The 20,185-nt window shown below is 37.2% G+C and overlaps 1 protein-coding gene across 3 annotated transcripts in view; it reads right to left on the minus strand.

The window, feature by feature from the left end:
* Positions 1-19,760, minus strand: part of ABCB7 (ATP binding cassette subfamily B member 7) — a 104,035-nt gene extending 84,275 nt beyond the window's left edge. For all 3 annotated transcript variants that reach the window (XM_045504726.2, XM_045504727.2, XM_010967562.3), the window contains exon 1: positions 19,557-19,760. In XM_045504726.2, coding sequence (XP_045360682.1) covers positions 19,557-19,727 — 171 coding nt within the window. In that variant the 5' untranslated portion in view covers positions 19,728-19,760. The remainder of the gene's footprint in view (positions 1-19,556) is intronic.
* Positions 19,761-20,185: the final 425 nt, after the last annotated feature.

Here is a 20,185-nt window from a genome sequence, read left to right on the forward strand (position 1 = left end):
TAGAGTGCATAATTAGCAGGTACACAGCCCTGGGTTCAATTCCTAGTACTATATTGAAAACAAAACAGAAAAATAAATAAATAAATAAATAAATAAATAATCTATTACAGAATTATAGCAAGGGCATTTAATCAGAAATAATAAATGAAAAGCTGGACACACATTTCTGAAGATATATTTTATCAAATAAAATAATAATCACAGTTTTTTCTAAGAAAACTATTTTAAAAGGTAATGCTCTAATGCCCTTTAGATTAAATGGTCTCATAGGTATTATGTGAAATTAGTTAACTTTCCTAGTAGAAAGATTATTAAATTTTATTAATAAAGCCAGCCCAGAACTTAGAACTGATTATGTTTTTAAAGTATACAGTCATCTAGCATCTAGATCTTGATTTCTACAAACCATTTTCCAATAAAAGGCACAGGGTTCCTCATAGAAAGGGCTGATTTCAAGATCAGGGCAGGGAAAACATAAGGTGAACCTGGAACACTGTGTGGTGTCAGAAAGTAAGGAAGTACTCAAAAAAGGGTGGGGGCATGTTCGAAGGACACAAGAGCCAATCTAAAAGAGCTTCCAGTGACCCAGAGCTAGGACAACTAGAGCAACAAAATAAAAATTATAACCCATAGAATATAGTTTATTAACATCTATGAGTCCATCCTGATATAAACAAGCAAATAATTAAATGAGGAGAAGGGAACAGCTCTTCTCTAAGTCCCATTAAGAAATGTAGATGAGGGAAACAAATAAACAAACAAACAAAAAAAAAAAAACATTATCAGGCAAACACCACAGTAATAACTGTTGTAGATATGCTAATATTAGCTAGTGGAAGTTTGGAGAGAAACGTGATATCTGCATACTCTCAAAGAATCTCCCTCAAGGTGTTTTTTAATTACAAAGGAGAAAATAGTACTCTTCATTAGAGAAAGCCAGGAGACACCACCTTAACCACTCAATGGAGGTTAACATCACCAGTAATAAGACATATCAATACCAGGTACCTTCTGACAATACGTACTGAAAAGAACACATCATAATGTGTTACTGCTCAAGACACTGTAATACAGTTTTTATCACCATATCACCACTCTGTTTTTATCAGGAATACTAACTGAGCTACTAATTACTAAATCCAATAACATTTTGCATATTCATCTTACATATCCTCTCTGTTGCATACTACTACTGACCGTTCCTTCCTTTCCAAAACCCTCTCCTCCCTTAGCTTCCAGCATATCAATCTACCCAGATTCCTTTAACCTCCTGGCCACTGCATATTCCCCTTCTTGGACTCTTATTTAAATTTTGGCGGTCTCAGGAGTGTCTTCCTTAGCCCTCTATTTTTTTCTCATTCTATACAGTCTCCAGAAGTAACCCACAGCCACTATAAAAAACTTATCTCCATGATTATTCTCAAACTTTACCTCCAGCCCAGATCTCGGGTACCTGGCCCATATACACAACTGGCTGTTAGACAATTTCATCATGATGTCTCATAAATAGCTTAAACTCCACATATCCCAAGCTGAACTCACCATTTTCTCCATCGTCTTCAACAGCTCAAATTTGCCTCCCCATCCAAGTTAATAGCATCACTACTCACCAGCTGCGTAAGCAAGATACCCAGGAACTACTCTCTACTCTTTATTTTTTCCTTACCCTCTGTATCAAACCACTAACTCCTGTCAACTCTGCCTACTAAATATTTCTATACTCTATATGATTATCTTAGTTAAGATAATCATCCCTTCTCTAAAATATTACCCTTAAACTCTGTAATGTTCCATCCAAACCAAAGGTCTCCCTATCTCCAATCTTGTTCACTTTCAATCCACCCTCCAAACTACAGCTTTTCCAAAGAAGATTGTTATCTAATATCTTTTGCATTATAATACCCTTTTCTCATTCATCCACCAGAGCATACTCATGTACAAATCTTTTGGAAGGTCTTCTCTGACCTCTCTAGACTGAGGGTGGTTCCCCTCATAAACCCCGCAGAGACCTCTATTAAAGCACTTAACCACATCATATTTGAAGAGTTGGTTACCTGTTTTTTCCAAATTGTGATTTCCTGTAGGGCAAAGGCTATGCCCTTGTTCATGGTTGTAGCCCCAGTACCTAGTACAATGCCTGTCAAATGGCAGGTAACCGATAAATGTTTGTTAGAAGTCTGACTGAAGAGAGAGAAGCAGGATGGCAGAGAAGAAGGACGCTCATAGCTCACCCTCTCCCACAAATACACCAAAACTCACATCTACGGACCCACTCAGCCAACCAGAGCACCTGCCGAACTCCGACAGAACATCGCCCTCTTTGAAAGACAAAGACACCAAAAATCTGGTAGAAGAAAAGGAAAAAAGAAAGAAGAAAAAGCAAAACAGTGCAGGACCGGTCCCGTGGGGAGGGAGCAGCAAAGGAGAAATAGTGCTCGTTCACTGGGTCTTCCCACTCCAACGGAGAGACCAGCGGGACAGAGGGGGAGCCTCCAAGGCTTGGATCTGTACAGAGCAGACCTTGACTGACAGAACTGAGTTAAACGGGCACAAAGAGTCCCCGCGACACCCAGCCCGAGATGTGAGCCGGCAGCTGGGGGCCGGGACAGGCCGCCCAAGCTGGGCGGGGGACTGGGGCAGCTGCACTGAGGCAGCCCCAGGGTATTGCAGGGTGCTGCGTGCCATGGCTGGGAGGGAATACAGAGCAGAACAACTTCAGTCCCCCATAAATTGCGAAAAAAAGCAAAGTAACAAGGCTGGTGTGCCATGGGGGGAGGGGCACCGTAGCCTTTGTCTCCTCAGACCCGCCGCACCATTACTAGCCCTTCTTGCGAGAAGAGAGGCAGGGTGCAGCCACAGCTGCCATCTCCTCCTGTGCTCAGCACCCGGGTGGGGGCAGAGCCAAGACCTGAATCCGCACCTGGGGGCTCCACAACCTCCTAGGCAGGACAGAGACTTGTTTACAGCCCGAGGCAGATAGGATCTTTCTGCCCTGGCACCTCAGAGAATTCATGCCGCCAAGACAAACAAGGAGCCGAGTTTTGGCACAGAGCAGGGGCAGGCTGTTCTGCGATCTTCCCTGAGCCCGCCTTCGGAGCACCGACCCAAGGCAGAGTGGGCAGCTGCACAGAGCAGCGAAGCGACCGGCACTGGGAGAGGGTGGGCAGCCGGCCACCTGCTTTCCTGGCAGGAACGCAGCACCTGACCACAGTGCTGGGAGGGGACGCGATCCGCCCATCTGCCTCGCCCGAGTGCAGCATCAGGAAGGGAAGTGACCCGCCCACCAACTGGCCACAGTGCCAGAAAGATATGAGCAATATGAAGCAGAGGAACGACTCCCAATTAAAAGATCAAGAGAAATCCCCTGAAAGCATGATCAAGGAAACAGACACTGATGGCCTACTAGATCAAGATTTCAAAAAAGAAGTGATCAAAGGACTGAAGGAACTAAAAGAAATAGTGTTTAGAGATATAAAATAGGTCAAAAATGAAATAGAAGCTATAAAGAAGAACCAAGTAGAACTAGGAAACTCATTTGCTGAGATGAGAGCTACCTAAAGGCTGTGCAAAGCAGACTAGATAATGCAGTGGAACCAATAAGTGACCTAGAAGACAGGACAACAGAAAGCACCCAATCAGAACAGCTGAGAGAAAAACAAATAAAAAACAATGAAAACAACATAAGGGACCTATGGGATAATATAAAGCGTGCCAATCTACGCATAATAGGGGTTCCAGAAGGGAAAGAAAGAACAAAGGGGTTTGGAAAGGTATTTGAAGAAATCATGACTGAAAACTTCCCAAACCTAAAGAAGGAATCAGATATCCAAGTACAGGAGGCTCAGAGGGTCCCAAACAGGAAGAACCCAAACAGACCCACACCAAGACATATCATAATCAAGATGGCCAGAGTCAAGGATAAAGAAATGTCCTAAAAGCAGCAAGAGACAAACAGTGAGTTACAAGGGAACCCCCATAAGGCTCTCAGCTGATTTCTCTACACAAACACTACAGGCCAGAAGGTAGTGACAAGATATATTCAGTCCTGAATGAAAAAAAAGATGCAGCCTAGAATACTCTATCCAGCAAGGCTATCCTTTAGAATAGGAGGAGAGATAAAGAACTTCACAGATAAGCAAAAACTAAAAGAGTTTAGCAACACTAAACCCATGCTAAAATACTGACAGGTCTACTCTAAACAGAAAAGAAGCAAGATGCTACAGAAATGAGAAACTCATAACTGGAAAGGTGATAACTACCATGAATTACAAATAGAAAAATCACAAAATTGTAAAAGAAGACATCTAAATCATTGAGTGGGAGGGAAAGCAAGGAAAGCCACTGTGGAAAACAGTATGGAGATTCCTCAAAAGACTAGGAATAGAATTACCATATGACCCAGGGATCCCGCTCCTGGGCATATACCCAGAAGGAACCCTACTTCAAAATGACACCTGCACCCCAATGTTTATAGCAGCACTATTTACAACAGCCAAGACGTGGAAACAGCCTAAATGTCCATCAACAGAAGACTGGATAAAGAAGAGGTGGTATATTTATAATATGGAATACTATTCACCACAAAAACTGACAACATAATGCCATTTGCAGCAACATGGATGTTCCTGGAGAATGTCATTCTAAGTGAAGTAAGACAGAAAGAGAAAGAAAAATACCATATGAGATCACTCATATGTGGAATCTTAAAAAAAAATAAATAAATACAAAACAGAAACAGACTCATAGACATAGAATACAAACATGTGGTTGCCAAGGGGGCAGGAGCTGGGAAGGGACAGGCTGGGATTTCAAAATGTAGAATAGATAAACAAGATTATAGTGTATAGCACAGGGAAATATATACAAGATCTTGTGGTAGCTCACAGCGAAAAAAAAATGTGACAATGAATATATGTATGTTCATGTATAACTGAAAAATTGTGCTCTACACTGGAATTTGACACAACATTGTAAAATGACTATTACTCAGTAAAAAAATGTTAAAAAAAAAAGACTGACTGAAGATGGTGGCATGTTCTTTTTATAAATGCAGAGCTGTGATAGGTTGTGGTAAACTCTAGAAACATTAGTATGATTTTGTTACTTTTGTATGTATGACAATATTCTAAGTTAATATATAAGAATTCATTTAAAAGACTGTTTTACAATCGGTTTAAATAGATTTCCTCTAGCTATTCATCAAAGCAATAGATTATTAGTTGCACAAAGGGTCCTAAATTCATCAGTTTGAGTTGTGAAAAGTAGAGCTAGCAGATGAAGGGGAAAGAGATGAGTGAAAAGAAATGGGTTGTAGTGTCAGTTCTGTCACTAATTAGCTAGGGTGTAACTGGACTGCTTAAGAAGTATTCAAAACAGAAACAATGTTAGTTGCCTAATCATGTGAGCTGTATAGGCAGTCCCCACAAAATCCATTATCAAAAATGGGGTTTTCTTACAGAACCATAAGCCAAAATTGCAATGGCAAAATTTAAAGGACTTTACAATTCACTAGCTGCTTTCACATCTATCATTTCACTTGATCCTTCCCAGAATTGTGGGAGATATATAGGTAAGTCTTATTCAAATATCCATTTCATTGCCTAAAAAACACTGAGACTGAGATAAAGTAGCTAATACAAAGTAATACTCTCCTGATTCAAAATCTTTCATAATCTTTCAAAACATTTTTATGATATTAGAATGCTTGGTGACAAATCCTGTTGACTCTTTCTCATGACAGGCAGTGCAGGCCCTATCACTTCTCTCCTATAGTACTTCAATATCCTCCTAACTGATGTCTCTATCTCCAATTCTGACCTATTTCCAATCTATCCTTCAAACTATAGCCATAATCACATTCCTAAAACAAATTTGGTAATATCATCTCTACTTAAAATTAGTTTCTAGGCCCGTCATATTCCATAGAACTTTCTGCGATGATGCAAATGTTCTATATGTGTAGTCAAATACAATAGCCGGGGGAAGGGTATAGCTCAAATTGTAGAGCACATGCTGGGCATGCACATGCATGGAGGCTGTACCTCCATTAAAAAGAATTAAATAAATAAACCTAATTACCTTCCTGCCCACCTCAAAAAATATAATAACCACTTAACCACATGTGGCTATTGAGCACTTAAAATATGTCTAGTGTGACTAAGCTACTAAGTTTGAAATTTTATTTACTTTTAATTGAAATTTAAATAGCCACATGTGGCTAATGTCTACTGTATTGGAAAGTGTAGCTCCAAGGAATAAAGAGACATTTTTCTGATCCTGGTGAAAAACAATGAATAGATAAATAGGAGCAGGAAGAAGTGAAGTGTTAAAGCATTTTGTAAACTATAAACACTACAAAATTATTGTAAGTATAGATTATATCAAAGTGTTAGAGCATAGCTGCCTTTTTCTTTTTCTTCTCTTTTTTTCTTTTCTATGTTTTCTAATATTTTAGTAGCTAGTATGTACTGTTTTGGTAACTTTTTGAATACAAGAACTTGATTTTGAAAAAAGAAACATGAGTATAGCTCCTTATTAGGCAACATCAAATATGTATAATCCTATGTTACATAGTGACTGAAGAAACCACTGAAATTAAGAGGAAATACTGGTACTCAGTCTTCAAAAAATTCCCCAATTCCCTAGTAAAGTGATAACCAAAACCTGGCTAAATCTAAAAGCTGTAGAATACTTCCAGGAAATCTTCTTAAACATGTTAAAGATCTTTTTTACATTACAAAAAATAATCATTAAGCCATATACAAAATGCATTACTAGTATACAAAACAGAGTTCAATAAATGAACATATTAATACAACCTATTTCAGAAGGTCAGATCACCAACTGAAAAGTTTAAATATGAAATTTTTCTCATTATAAAAACCAGTATATCAAACAATGCCAAAGTATCTGGAATAACAAGTGAAAGTTCCTTTTCACTGTCCTCTAGCCTCCCAACCCATCCCCTCTCCAGAGACAGTATATGCTTCCAGTTTTCTATGTATTTACACACACACTGTTATGGACAGAATTGTGTCTGCTCCAAATTCATGCTGAAGTCCTAACACCCAATACCTCAAATGTCACTATATATGAAGACAGGGCCTTTAAAGAGGTTAATGTTAAACTAGGTCATAGAGTGGGCCCTAATCTAATATGACTGGTGTACTTATAAGAGATTAGGACCCAGACATGCACAGAGAAAAGACCTTGTGAAGACAGAGAAGATGCCATCTTGCAAGGCAAGGAGAGAGGCCTCAGAAGAAATCAACCCTGCCACCACCTTATCTCAGACTTCTAGCCTCCAGAACTGCGAGAAAATTAATTTCTGTTGTTTAAGCCACCCAGTCTGTGATGCTTTGTTACGGCAGTCCTAGCAAACAGACATATGTACATGCACACTCACATGCACCCAGCTGTTAAGTCACCACAGTTAATAGGGTTGAAGAAAGAGTTCATACTTGGCAAATATTCAAACACTTAAAAATATGAATATATTACAATGACAAGTCAACACAAGTTACTCAAGATCAGTACAAAATAATCTGATAAGTAAACCAAAATAGAAGACCCAATTTCTCTTTTCTAGTATGCTTTGAAAAGCATGATAAGTAAATATTTTAAAAGCCTACTCTCCTTAAAGATCAATATCTAAGAAACTACACCCTTAGGATATAGTTTGTCCACTCTAACATCTCCTTCCTCACTGGATGTGGTAAAGAAAATTTAATCAGAGAACTAATAAATAAGCCAAAATACAGCCTGCAGTTAAAATTGCTGCAAGAAGTAAAATAAATGTTATATATGTTACTCCTCAAAGAACTCCATCTTATAACTATTTTTTCTAGCAAAAGACATCTACTAATAAAGTAACTCAAAAAATTTAAAAGCATATATGCTTTAGTTATCTAGCAAAAACTGACAGTGACACTACTGCACCACAGTACCATATAATGACAGAAAGGCAATGGACAGGCTTAAGTTGTTACCCACAAATTTAATTTTACAATCTGATTATGATTTTACTGAAATATACACTCTACATAGAAAGTAAGCCTTCGATTCCAAATGTAGAGTACCAAAGCAAATATTATTTATCCTTATGTTAGACTTTGTTTTGATTTGGTTATAGGGCTTAATCACTCATTTCATAAATATTTTCTGAGTATCTGCTACATGTAAGATACCATGCCCAGCTCTGTAGAAGATAAAAAAGATGACTGGAAAGTATCTGCCTTTTAGGTGCATAAAATCTTATCTTCTCCACAAGACACACATAACTGTACTTGTAGAAAAGTGTTCAGAGGAGGAAGAAATAAACGTGTAACAAGCTTATAAGGAATGGTTCTATGGAATAAATTGGCCCTTGAGCTAAGATTTGAAAAACAGAAAGGAGTTAAGAGAGGGGCCATTTCGGACACAGAGTATGGTATAAATGAAGGAACAAAAACAAAAAGGCACAAGGTACAAGGAACAGGGAGCAATCCAGGGTGGCTGGAGGGGCAGGGTATTTATAGGAAAATAGTTCATAATATGGCTAGCAAGCTAGTTAGGAGAAAATCCTTTAGGGCCTTGAACACCAGCCTACGGTGTAGAGAACACTAAAGTCCACAAGCAGGGAAGTGATACTTATCAGTTATGCTTTACAAAGAATAATCTGGATGTTTTGTGTGGGATGGCTTGGAAGGCTAAATGCCTGAAAGCAGTGAGAAAAGTTATGCATAAAGTTACAAGGGCCTCAAACTAGGGCAAAATTTGCAGGACTGAAAAAGACAGAATAGGCCATTGCTCCTACAATGAAATGTTCACCTACCTCACAGGGCTACTGTGGAGATCAAATGACATAATAAAAGAATTGAAAAGTATATTAACTCACTAGTGATAAACCTTACAAGGTTGTTGAGAGCACAAATGAATACTTCAGGGACAGAGATTTTAGAAAAAAAGAAAACCAAAACAACAAAAATGTCACCTTTTGTAGGCAGCTAAATATATACCTATTAAAATTACTAAAATATGAAGTAATTAAAACGCCAAATTTTGGTAAAGATGGAGCACCAAGAAAAACAATGTTTACAAGCAAAAAGAAACAGAATTTAAGATTATCTCAGCAATGTAAAAATCATGTACATATAAGAACTGGAATTCACAGGGAAAATGGAAAACTATTTAAGAGGTGAGACTGTGCACAGCCTTTAAAACTAAAAGCAATCTTAAGGATCATCTCTTCCTGTGCTTTCCTGTGAAATATGAAGAAATGGATTCTTGGAAGTTTAGAGTATTTGCAAGCAGTTAGTTAATGATAGAACCAGGACTCCTGTGCTTCTCAAAATGTTTCTTTCTGTATAACAAACAATGCAGATCCTAGGTGACTGGGAGGAGGGGTGATTAAAAATAATGTTGATGATTCAAAAAGAAAAAAGAGGTGAGAATATGAGTATTTTCTCTTGTTTTTATTAGATGTGATTTTGTACAATTAAAAAGGGAAATGTATAAATAAAAATAAAAGGGAAAACTATAACAATCAAATAAAGAACAGGGAATTTTGCCTCTATTTTATATTCTATTTTACAACACGGAAAGAACACACTCCTTTGGAAAACCCACTTTAAGATTATAACATTGAATATCAATGTATTATTGTATTTTCCACTTAACCAAAAGTTTGGTATGAGCAAAATAGGTTTCCATTCCATTTCTACCCTACTGCCCAGTGACAAGTGCCCTCTGCTCTGCCACTGGCTACTGAGGAACTCCATTAGAGATTCACCTGCCTGTAATATTTATCAGAGATTCTCTGATCCCCCTGAAATTGCATGCAAAATGAAGCATTTGTGTATGTGCTTTTTTCTAGGGAGAAAATTCAGGGCATTTATCACATTCTCAAAGGGCCTACTGCTCTAAAAACAAAAGTTCAGAAACACTATCATGAACTTTTCTCCCCCTCCTATTAATCTTAATAACCAATTCAAAGCAATATGTCAGTGGCTTACAGAATGTTATTTATTCAATTATTTGTGAATGAGGGGTCCTCTCAATTCCTCTTCTCAATCCCCAACGCCGCTTGCAGACTAAGACCTTTTTATTTCCATTCCTTATCACTTATAGCCTATGCAATCTGCTTCTTTATTTACAGCCTTTATAGTAATGCTCTCCACCACTTTCTTAAAACCTTTTCTACCTTCCTAGATGATTTTAGAACCTAGCTTACTTTTCCTTCACTCTAATTCCATCTCCCCAACATTAGCAAATACGAAATTCATCAATCTCAGTTCTTGTACTCCTACTCCTAGATCAGTAAGTAGTATGAGAAGGGAAGAATACAAATTTACCCCATTAAAATTTCATGTGAACTTAGGGGGAAGGGTATAAGCTCAGTAGTAGAGTCCATGTGGACTCTATGTCCATATGGTAGCTCAGGAGGTCCTGGGTCCAATCCCCAGCACCTCTATTAATTAATTAATTAACCCAGTTACCTCCCCTGCTGAAAAAAAATTCATGTGAACTTAAATGTAACCTATGTTGTTCCTGGAAAACTACCACCAGTAATAAACTAGGCTCACAAAGCAGAGGTAGTATATATATAAAGAGTTAGTCCCAACAGATCAGAGTCAGGAAACTAAAGTGGAAGAAACCTGGAAAGGTGGAAGATCAAGTGGTTGAATCTTATTTTACAGAAACTGAAGTCCAAAGGAACAAGTAATCTGTCCAAGATTATTAAGAGTAGAAACAGAGCTCAGGTGGTCAGATGTCCTGGGCCAATGTTCACTCCACTATACCATGTATGTCCTTTGTACACAAGTTGTTTATCCTCTTTAATATTTAGAAATCAAAATCCTTCAAATTGTCTGTATTTTTTCCAGTAAGGTATACTTTCTACTACTCCAAGACTCTAACAGTATGCAATATAATTCCTTTCTAGCTTGTTGAGTGAGAATCATACACGGAACAAGAACTGAAACCCTTACTGATATCAAGATCGACCCCACTCTAAGTACTCTGTGACTCTCTCACATAAAGAACTGAATTGGTTCGGTATGTCTCATTCTTCTCAAAACCAAGCTGACTACTTACTAACAGCTATATCTTCTAGAGATTGAAAATTATTGTTTAATGATGTGTTCTAGTGTCTTCTAACATCAAAGCCAAGACTAGAATTCAACTCTTCTGATTGTTGGCTTACCAACGTTCTTTCTGCTAGATTACCCTTTTTAAAGTGAATTGTGATCCTGAAGGATATAAATTTAAGTCAGTTCTTTCTTCAAGAAGATACCTATTTAAATTATGATCAATGGTTTTTCACTCTGCCTCTTAGAAGGTCATTTAAAAAGTCTGTCTTGATGACTGGATAAAGAAGTTGTAGTATATTTATACAGTGGAATACTACTCAGCCATAAAAAATGATAAAATTTGCAGCAACATGGATGTCCCTAGAGAATATCATTCTAAGTGAAGTAAGCCAGAAAGAGAAAGAAAAACACCATATGATATCACTCATATGTGGAATCTTAAATAAAAAGACAAATGAACTTATATATAAAACAGAAACAGACTCACAGTCATAGAATACAGACTTGTGGTTGCCAGGGGGAAGCGGGGTATGAAGGGATAAACTGGGAGTTCGAGATTTGCAGACACTAACTGGCATATATAAAATAGATAAACAAGTTTATACTGTATAGCACAGGGAAATATATTCAATATCTTGTAGTAGCTTATGGTGAAAAAGAATATGAAAATGAATATATGTGTATTCATGTAAGACTGAACCATTGTGCTGTATACCAGAAATTGACACAACATTGTAAACTGACTATACCTCAATAAAAAATAAAATAAAATAAAATAAAATAAAATAAAAAGTTTGTCTTAGTATCCCAACAAAAGGACTATTAATTTAAGAAGTTCTTTCTCATATGCACATGAAATCCCTCTTCCTGCAACTGAAGTCTAAGTCTCTGTATTATGAACTAATGTTCTAAGTACATTCAGGTATCACTGAACTATTAGAAGGATAGCTTTTAATTTTTAAAAAAGTAATTATCCTTAAAGTACTTTAAATGTAACTGAATCACCTCCCACCCTCTTCAGTTTCATGCAAAATAATCCACTTGAAAACATCCTTAATTTTTTCCTGTTAAGTTCTGTTTTTCATTTTCTTATTACATTTTGTGTCTTCTCAGTATTCACTCTAGTTTTTTGATATGCAACTTGTATTATGAAACCTAAATCTTAAAACTAGGATACAAAGCAGAGTAAGAGGATTATTTCCCTAGTGTTATCATATTCCCACTTCAATCATTACAAAGGCCAGAAGTAAAGTCTCTTAACTTTTACCTAATTGGTTAACTATCAGCAGCAAGTCACCAGTAGGAGGGCAGGAAGGGGAAACTTACACACTATGGGAAGAAATTAAAGTTCCCATCCTTTGTCTGTGATGTCACAGCTAACAAATGAAAACAAAACAGTACCTATTCAAAAGGACTACTGAATGGCGCATACAAGATAAGTATACTAAAATAAAAGATGTGCCAGACCTCACTGGTAATAGCTCCTACAAACCAAAGAGAAAGGACAGACTGCTTTGCTGCATTGCAATAAGCCAAGGAACATAAGCCAGGCAAAAACAAATGAAAAAAGTTCTACTTCTGGATGACAACATAAGGAGCTCCTTAGACCCATCCCCCAGCAAAACTGGTAACAATTATAAAAGGACAACCATTTAAAGTCTCTAGAAATAGTCGTGGGGGAATATAGCAAGTGAAATATCATTTATTCAAGATCTACTAGAGCTCAGTTAGAATGGCAATAGTCTGTGCTGTCTGAACCAGGGCACACTCCCTGCCTCCCATATTTGGCAATATGGAAACTCCACTTAAGACAGCACTCCCTTTGCCCACTGAGCTTTTAGTTGAAAGACTACCTTCCTGGGATAGGCAGGACATCAGCATTTCTCATCTTTCCCCCAATGACCTGTTGCTGAAGGTAAGTTCTGGGCTAGCATGGCCAAGAGGTAGGGTTTCCCTTCCTGCACACACCTCTACTAGAGGGACAGAGGCTCTACCTCAGGTGTGGTGCCACTGAGAATACTGAAGCCCCAATCACCCAGGCCCTGACTCATAAAAGAGGGTGGTTACATACCAGGAGAGGCAAGTAAAAAAAACCTGAGGCCACTGCTCCCTCCACTCCACCTAGCACTCAATTCCTAAAGTGGGGGTATCACTCAGAGAGAAGGCACCATTGTCCCCTTCCCCAGCTCTAGAGCTGTGGCTGGGAGATTTTGCCTGAGAAGGCCCTAAAGCAGATAGCTCCTAATCTCTTCCCACAGGAATTGACTTCATACAACTGGATGTGGATTAGTTCAAGCCTAAGGCTGCTCTCAAATACAATGGAGGTTAAGGTGAAAGGCAAGTGGGAGGAGACTAATGGAATCATTGGACAGAGGCTAAACTGTAGGTGAGCTGGTTTGTGCCAGAGAAGCAGAAAACCAAGGAGGGAGATAGCTGGGAGGAGACTGCCTAGGGTCAGAATAAATCTCACTGACCTCAGCAACTGTCACTTCAAAGGAATGCGAATCTGATTACTTCAGTCAGTGAAACAATTTTTGCCCCAGGGCACTGCTGAAAACAATGCAATCTGCCAGCAACAAATGGAGCATAACTGGGAAAGAGAAAGAAGTCTCAGCAAAACCACTGTCATCTCAGGGTGACTGCTGGCATACCCAAGGATATCCTTCTTAAGGCTATGTTGCTTAAGAAGCAACATCAGAGGCACTAACACTGTGGAGTGGGGGAGCAGGGAGACGGCATAGAGAGACAGCCCTAAAATAATCCAGCCAGTCTCTAAATAAATGGGAAAGTAAATAATAAACCCTGGGAGGGAAGGGACCACTACCCAGAGTTACTACATTATCTAAAATGTCCAGTTTCCAAAAAATTGCCAGACATGCAAAGAAACATCAAAGTATAACCTATATGCTGGGGAAAAAAGCAGGGAAGAGAAACTGCCTGTGGTTTGACCATATGTTAGATTGAAGAGAAAAAGCCTTCAAAGTTGTCATTACAAATATGTACAAAGACTAAAGGAAACCATGTTAAAGAAATAAAGGAAAGTGTGATGACAATGTCACATCACATGTAGAATATCAATAAACAGGAATTACAAAAGAAAAAAAAGAACCAAATGGAAATTCTAGAGTTGAAAAGTAAAATAAATGAAATGAAAAAGTCACTAGAGGGGCTCAAAAGTAGATGTGAACTGGCAAAAGAAATAATTAGTGAACTCAAAGATAGATCAATGCAAATCATGCAATATGAAGAACAGAGATTTTAGAAAAAATGAAGAAAAATAAACAGATCCTCAGAGAAATGTAAGACATTATTAAGTGCACCAACATATGCATAATGAGTGTATCAGAAAGAAAAGAGATAAAGGAGAAGAAAAACTACCTGATGAAATAATGGCTGAAAACCTACAAAGCTTATTAAAAAGAACAAAAATGTATATATCCAGGAAGCTCAACAAACTTTAAGAAGGAAATGTGCAGAGATCCATGGGCACATCATAGTAAAAATACTGAAAGCCAAAAACAAGGGGAAAATCTTCAAAGCAGTAAGACAAGAAAGACTCCTCACTAATGAGAGAACCCCAATAAAATTAATAGCTGATTTCTTGGCAGAAACAATATATATGCTGGAAGGCAGTAGGATAACATATTTAAAACACTCAAAGAAAAAACTGTCAAGCAAAACAGTATCTTATCCAGGAAAGATACTGTTTGAAAATGAAGGCAAAATAAAAAAACATTTCCAGACAAACAAAAACTGGGAGACTTTAATACTAGCAAAAACACCTTACAAGAAATACTAAAGGAAGTTCTTGAGGCTGAAAGCAAGTGACCTTAGACTGTAATTCAAATCCACACACAAAAAAACAAAGAACAAGGAACAGGTAATTGTGTTATTATAAGACTGTATAAATGCACACTTTTTCTACTTTTCTCCTTGAATTGATTTTAAAAGCAATTGTATAAAATAATATGTATACAACGTATGGTTGAGCCTATAACATATAGAGATGCAATATATTTGCCAATAACAGCACAAAGGAGATGCGTAGAAGCACAGCTGTATTCAGATAAGGAAATGACTCCAGATGGTAACTCAAACACAAGAACACAAATGAAGAGAATCAGAAATGATAAATATAAAGGTTAATATAATAAAAGCCATAAATATTTACTTGCCCCCTTTCTTCTCTTAGATTCTTTAAAAGTCATAATTATGACAATGTATTGTCAGGATTATAACATTCATAGATAATTTAATAGACATAAAAATAAAACAACAAAGAAGGGAAGGAACTAGAACTATACAAAAATAATATTTCTATATCTCACTAGAATTAAGTTATAATATTCTTAGAAGAAAACATATGAGTAAATCGACATGATTTCAGATTTGGCAATGGATTCTTAGCTGTAACACCAAAAGTATGGCCAACAAAAGACAAAAATAGATAAATCTGACTTCAACAAAATGAAAAATTTTTGTGCTTCAAAGGACCATATCAAGAAAGCAAAAAGACAACCCACAGAATGGGAGAAAATATCTGCAAATCATATATCTGATAAGGGACATGAATCTAGAATATATAAAGACTCTCATATCTCAATAAGACAAAGACTAATAACCCAATTAAAAATTGGGCAAAGGACCTGAATTGACATTTCTCCAAAGGATGTATACAAATGGCCAATAAGCACAAGTATAGATGCTCAACATCCTCAGTCATCAAGGAAATACATATCAAAACCACAGGGAGACATGATTTCACACCCACCAAGATGGTTAGACTAAAAAATGTCAGATAACAACTATTTGCTAGGATATGGAGAAATTGGAACCCTCATACACTTCTGATGATAATACAAAATGGCGTAGTCACTTTGAAAACCAGTCCAACAGTTCCTAAAAGAATTAAACATAGAATTACCACATGACCAAACAATTCTACTCTTATGTATACAAGAGAAATGAAAACTTGTGTCCATATAAACTTGCACATGACTGTTTTCAGCAGCATTAGTCGTAATAGCCAAAAGATAGAAATAATTTGAATGTCTATCAACTGATGAATGCATAAAGATAATCTTTCATATCCATATCATTGAATATTACTCAGCTGTAAGAAGGAATGAAGTGTTTAATACATGCCATAACATGGATGAACACTGAAAACATAATGCTAAGTGAAAGAAGCCAGACTCAGAAGACCAAATATTATATGATTCCATTTGTATGAAATGTCCAGAATGGACAAATCTATAGAGAGTGAACATAGACTAGTGGTTGCGTAGGGGGAGAGGGACAGGGTGTAGGGGTGGATAGCCCAAAGGGTAGCAGGTTTCTTTTTGAGGTAATGAAAACTGTAAAACTGACTGTGGTGATGGTGGTATGTATCATTGAATATACTAAAATGCATTGAACAGCACACTTTAAATGGGTGAACAGTATGGTATGTGAATTAATCTCAACAAAGATGTTTAAAGAAAAACAAATGAAAATAGTATACGATCAGTGTCAGGATCAAGTGTCAATGACTCATTAAACATAGATTAAAAAGGCACTATGGCTTAAGTATATGATGCCTCAGTTTCTATCATGTAAATATTAATGAAATAACCCCCAAATTCTATCATTCAAAATTCATAAATCCTTTTAATATTAATTAGTGTAGTAGACAGGCAACTGTACAATAAATCATTACAATTTAAATCTCATCATATGAAATCTTCCAATTTTACAAAAAAAATACTGTTTTAGGTGTTTCCCTCTATGAATTGTGCTCTAGTAATTACTAAATAAGTATTTTTACAATTCAGCAAACATTAATTGTGTGATTAGTGTCTACCACAGTCTTACCCTTATATACTTAACACACAGAAGGCAACAAATGAATGAATGGTCTTAATGGCTGTCATTTATCTATATTAGAACTTAGTTTCTTCAACTGCAAAATTAGAAGGGCTGGATATGATATTTTCCAAAGAAGTACTGTTGTTCGTTAGAACTTTCTGCAATGATGAAAATGTTCCATATTTATGTGACTATTCAGCCCTTAAAATGTGGCTAATGCAACTGAGGAATTAAATTTTTAATTTAATTTAAATTTAAACAGCCACATGAAGTTAGTGACTACTAGAGATTGCACAGCAAAGATCTAGGGCATAATCCTGTGTGAAAAATACATTTTTACAATACATCTCAGGAACTACATACATATGGGAGTTTCATATACCTATATAGAGATATATACACATACACACACATTCATAAAAGTACATAAAACAATACTTCCCTTAATACATATAAAGCATTAGTATTTTCCTTCCTATTCTACTAAATTTCATCTTTAAAAAAGTGCTGATCCAACCCACTAACATGATTTCATAACAGTACACTAAGATTCCTTTCAGCTATAAAACATGCTATAAATACTAACAATTACCCTAAAAGTATGCATTCAGTATTTATTTTGCAATCTTAATCACAAGTCACTAATTAACTTGAAAATTTGCCTCAGGTTATATGAGGTTCTACTTTAAAAGCCTTATAATCTCCCTGTTAAATCCACATTTAAAAAAAAAGAGGCAAGAGTTGTGTGCCTTTAAGAAGTAGAAAACAAAGGTAACACCTTTCCCTTGTTTTTCACACTTCAGAAATCATAACCAAAGGAAATGGTAGGATGTAGAGGAGAGCGTGGAGGAAGGAAGTTGTGGGGATAGTGCTCGTGTAAAAAGAAAAAGCTGTTTTTATTGCCATCACCTCCCTCTTAAACTCCTAATCACTTCTCCTTCCCCTTCATCAAAGACAAAGTCCTACAAATTTTCTCTTAAACTTCACCTGGCTTTTTAGAGGACTACAGAACAAGAATGGTTCCCAAGAGATCACATGTTACAAACTTTCAACTACAAAGTGCTTTAAAAACTTTAATAAAAGAATCTGGATTTGCTTCTCTAGCCTAATCTGATATTTCCTATCATGAACTCCTCACTAGTCTAAACTATATGCAGTTTTACAAAAGGTTCATGCTCTCTCTTACCTGTGGGTCTATGCACATGTTATCTCCTCTTTAACTTCTAATTTTCAGGTCTTGGTTTAAATAAATTACTCAAGGCAATTTTCTCCACCTCAAAATTAGACTTGATGCCTCTCATGTATATTCTTCCAGTACTCTGTACCTTCCCCATCATTGTACTACTGTATTATAATTGTGTTTACTTATCTATTTCCCCTACTAAAGAGTCTAGATTTTAGACTCTATGAACAGGGCCTATATTTTGTTCTGTTCACTGATGTAAAGTGTTCAATAATTACTGAATGAATGGATATAATTCCTCCAGCATTCCACAGGCCTAATGCCATTCCCTATACTCCCTGCTTGGAATGTTCTCCCTGCATTCTACTGCCAGCATGAGATCCTCTCTATAATCTGGTCTTTTAATTATCACTATTTCTTCTGGATGCCTACAGCCCTTACTGATCATATTCATTTGATATTGAACCTACTACCTTGTTTTTAAATTATTCTGGTAATGCATAGGTCCAATCTCCTTAACCAAATTGTCCAATCTTGAAAATATTACTGTGTCTGATTCTCTTGGTACTCCATTATCTAGTACAGGACTATGTACATAGTACACATTAAATATTTGTTGACAAAGAATCAAAATTTAAGAAGTTTCTCATATAAAGTGGACAACACTAGTGATACTGATGAATAAGGGGTGGTATTTTAAACTTTCTGTTAATATATAGGCAATAAAAAGATATATTGAAGTACAAGTACAAATAATTTAAAAAACTGTTCTTGAGTGAGAAACAAAAATGGATATAAACATTAAGAGGCACTATAGTCATAGCTACATTCATTAGTTAAAGATAGGTAGCCTTATGGTTTCCAAAGTGACCTCTGTACATAGAACACAATTTTCAGATCAAAGGATAATCGTGTTTACACATGAATTTAGGGCGGTCTGTTTTGGAGAGAGAGATAAATACGGTTTTGGCCTATCAGCACTGTCAGCAAGGGAGTAACTGTTGCTAACTCAATTTGCCGCTTGTTTATAGGTAGTTTGTCATATTCCAGTGCCCTCCAAATTGCTATTTCTGACTGAGTAAAATCTTAACCACAGGCAAACTGGTCCCAAAGTCCATTACTAACTTTGGAAAGTAGTCCAGTTTTTCCCTGCATTTAGAAAAGTAAGCAGTCTGGGAATGCTGTCTACCCTATCTCTTAAACTCAGAGAAAAAAAACTGTAAATTCTGCGAGAGTCACTAGCGTTCCAGGTGCTCACTGCCGGGAACTGTTCCCATTTACAGTACCTCCAAAGGTTTTCTTCACCCCTTCCTCAAATTTCTAACGCAAATTTCTTTCACTTACTGCTGCTCCAAGTTAGCTCTGACAACCTTTCTTCTTGGCGCTCTCCCTGACCCGAGAACATAAGGGCAACCTTATGTCCTTCACCCTGCAGTTCCATGTGAACGGCATCTCACCTGAGAGATTCGAGAAATTCCCGAGGCGCCGAGCTGACGTGACCTCCACTGCGGATCTGGGCCGCCGCGGATAGAGACTAGAGGCCGGATCAAAATCACGGCGTGCCGGCGCTTTTCGAAAGCAGCCGCCGCAGCTGCCCAGCGCCAGGAATGTATCGCGAGCAGCGCCATCTTAAGCGAGGAAAGAGGAACCGAGAGCAGAGGATTGTGGGACACTGGCGGACTGAACCGGCTACCTTAATCCTCTTCTCCCTCCCCCTTATTTCTCCCACAGCCTGAGACCGGAAATAGCTTTTCTCCGAAGACTCGGATGCTTTAGCGCGGTCGCTTTTTTTCTTCTAGGGCTGGTTTTTTTTTACTATTTTTCTTACATAACCTGGAATATCAGAATAACATTGTCTTTCTTTACCTAGATTTGTCAGATAAAATACAGAGTGCGCAGTTAAATTTGAATTTAAGATAAACAGTGAATAATTTCTAGTATAATTATGTCCCAAATAGTGCATTTGCTAAATCTAGCAACATTACCTTTTCTGTCATTTCACTCTTCTGCCGCCTCCAACTCAGTGCCAAGATCCACTCTCTACATTTTCCCTCTGCTTATTCTTACCATTCTTCTGTGTACTTAC

Source organism: Camelus bactrianus, chromosome X (genome assembly GCF_048773025.1).
Source record: "Camelus bactrianus isolate YW-2024 breed Bactrian camel chromosome X, ASM4877302v1, whole genome shotgun sequence".
NCBI classification, from domain to species: domain Eukaryota; kingdom Metazoa; phylum Chordata; class Mammalia; order Artiodactyla; family Camelidae; genus Camelus; species Camelus bactrianus.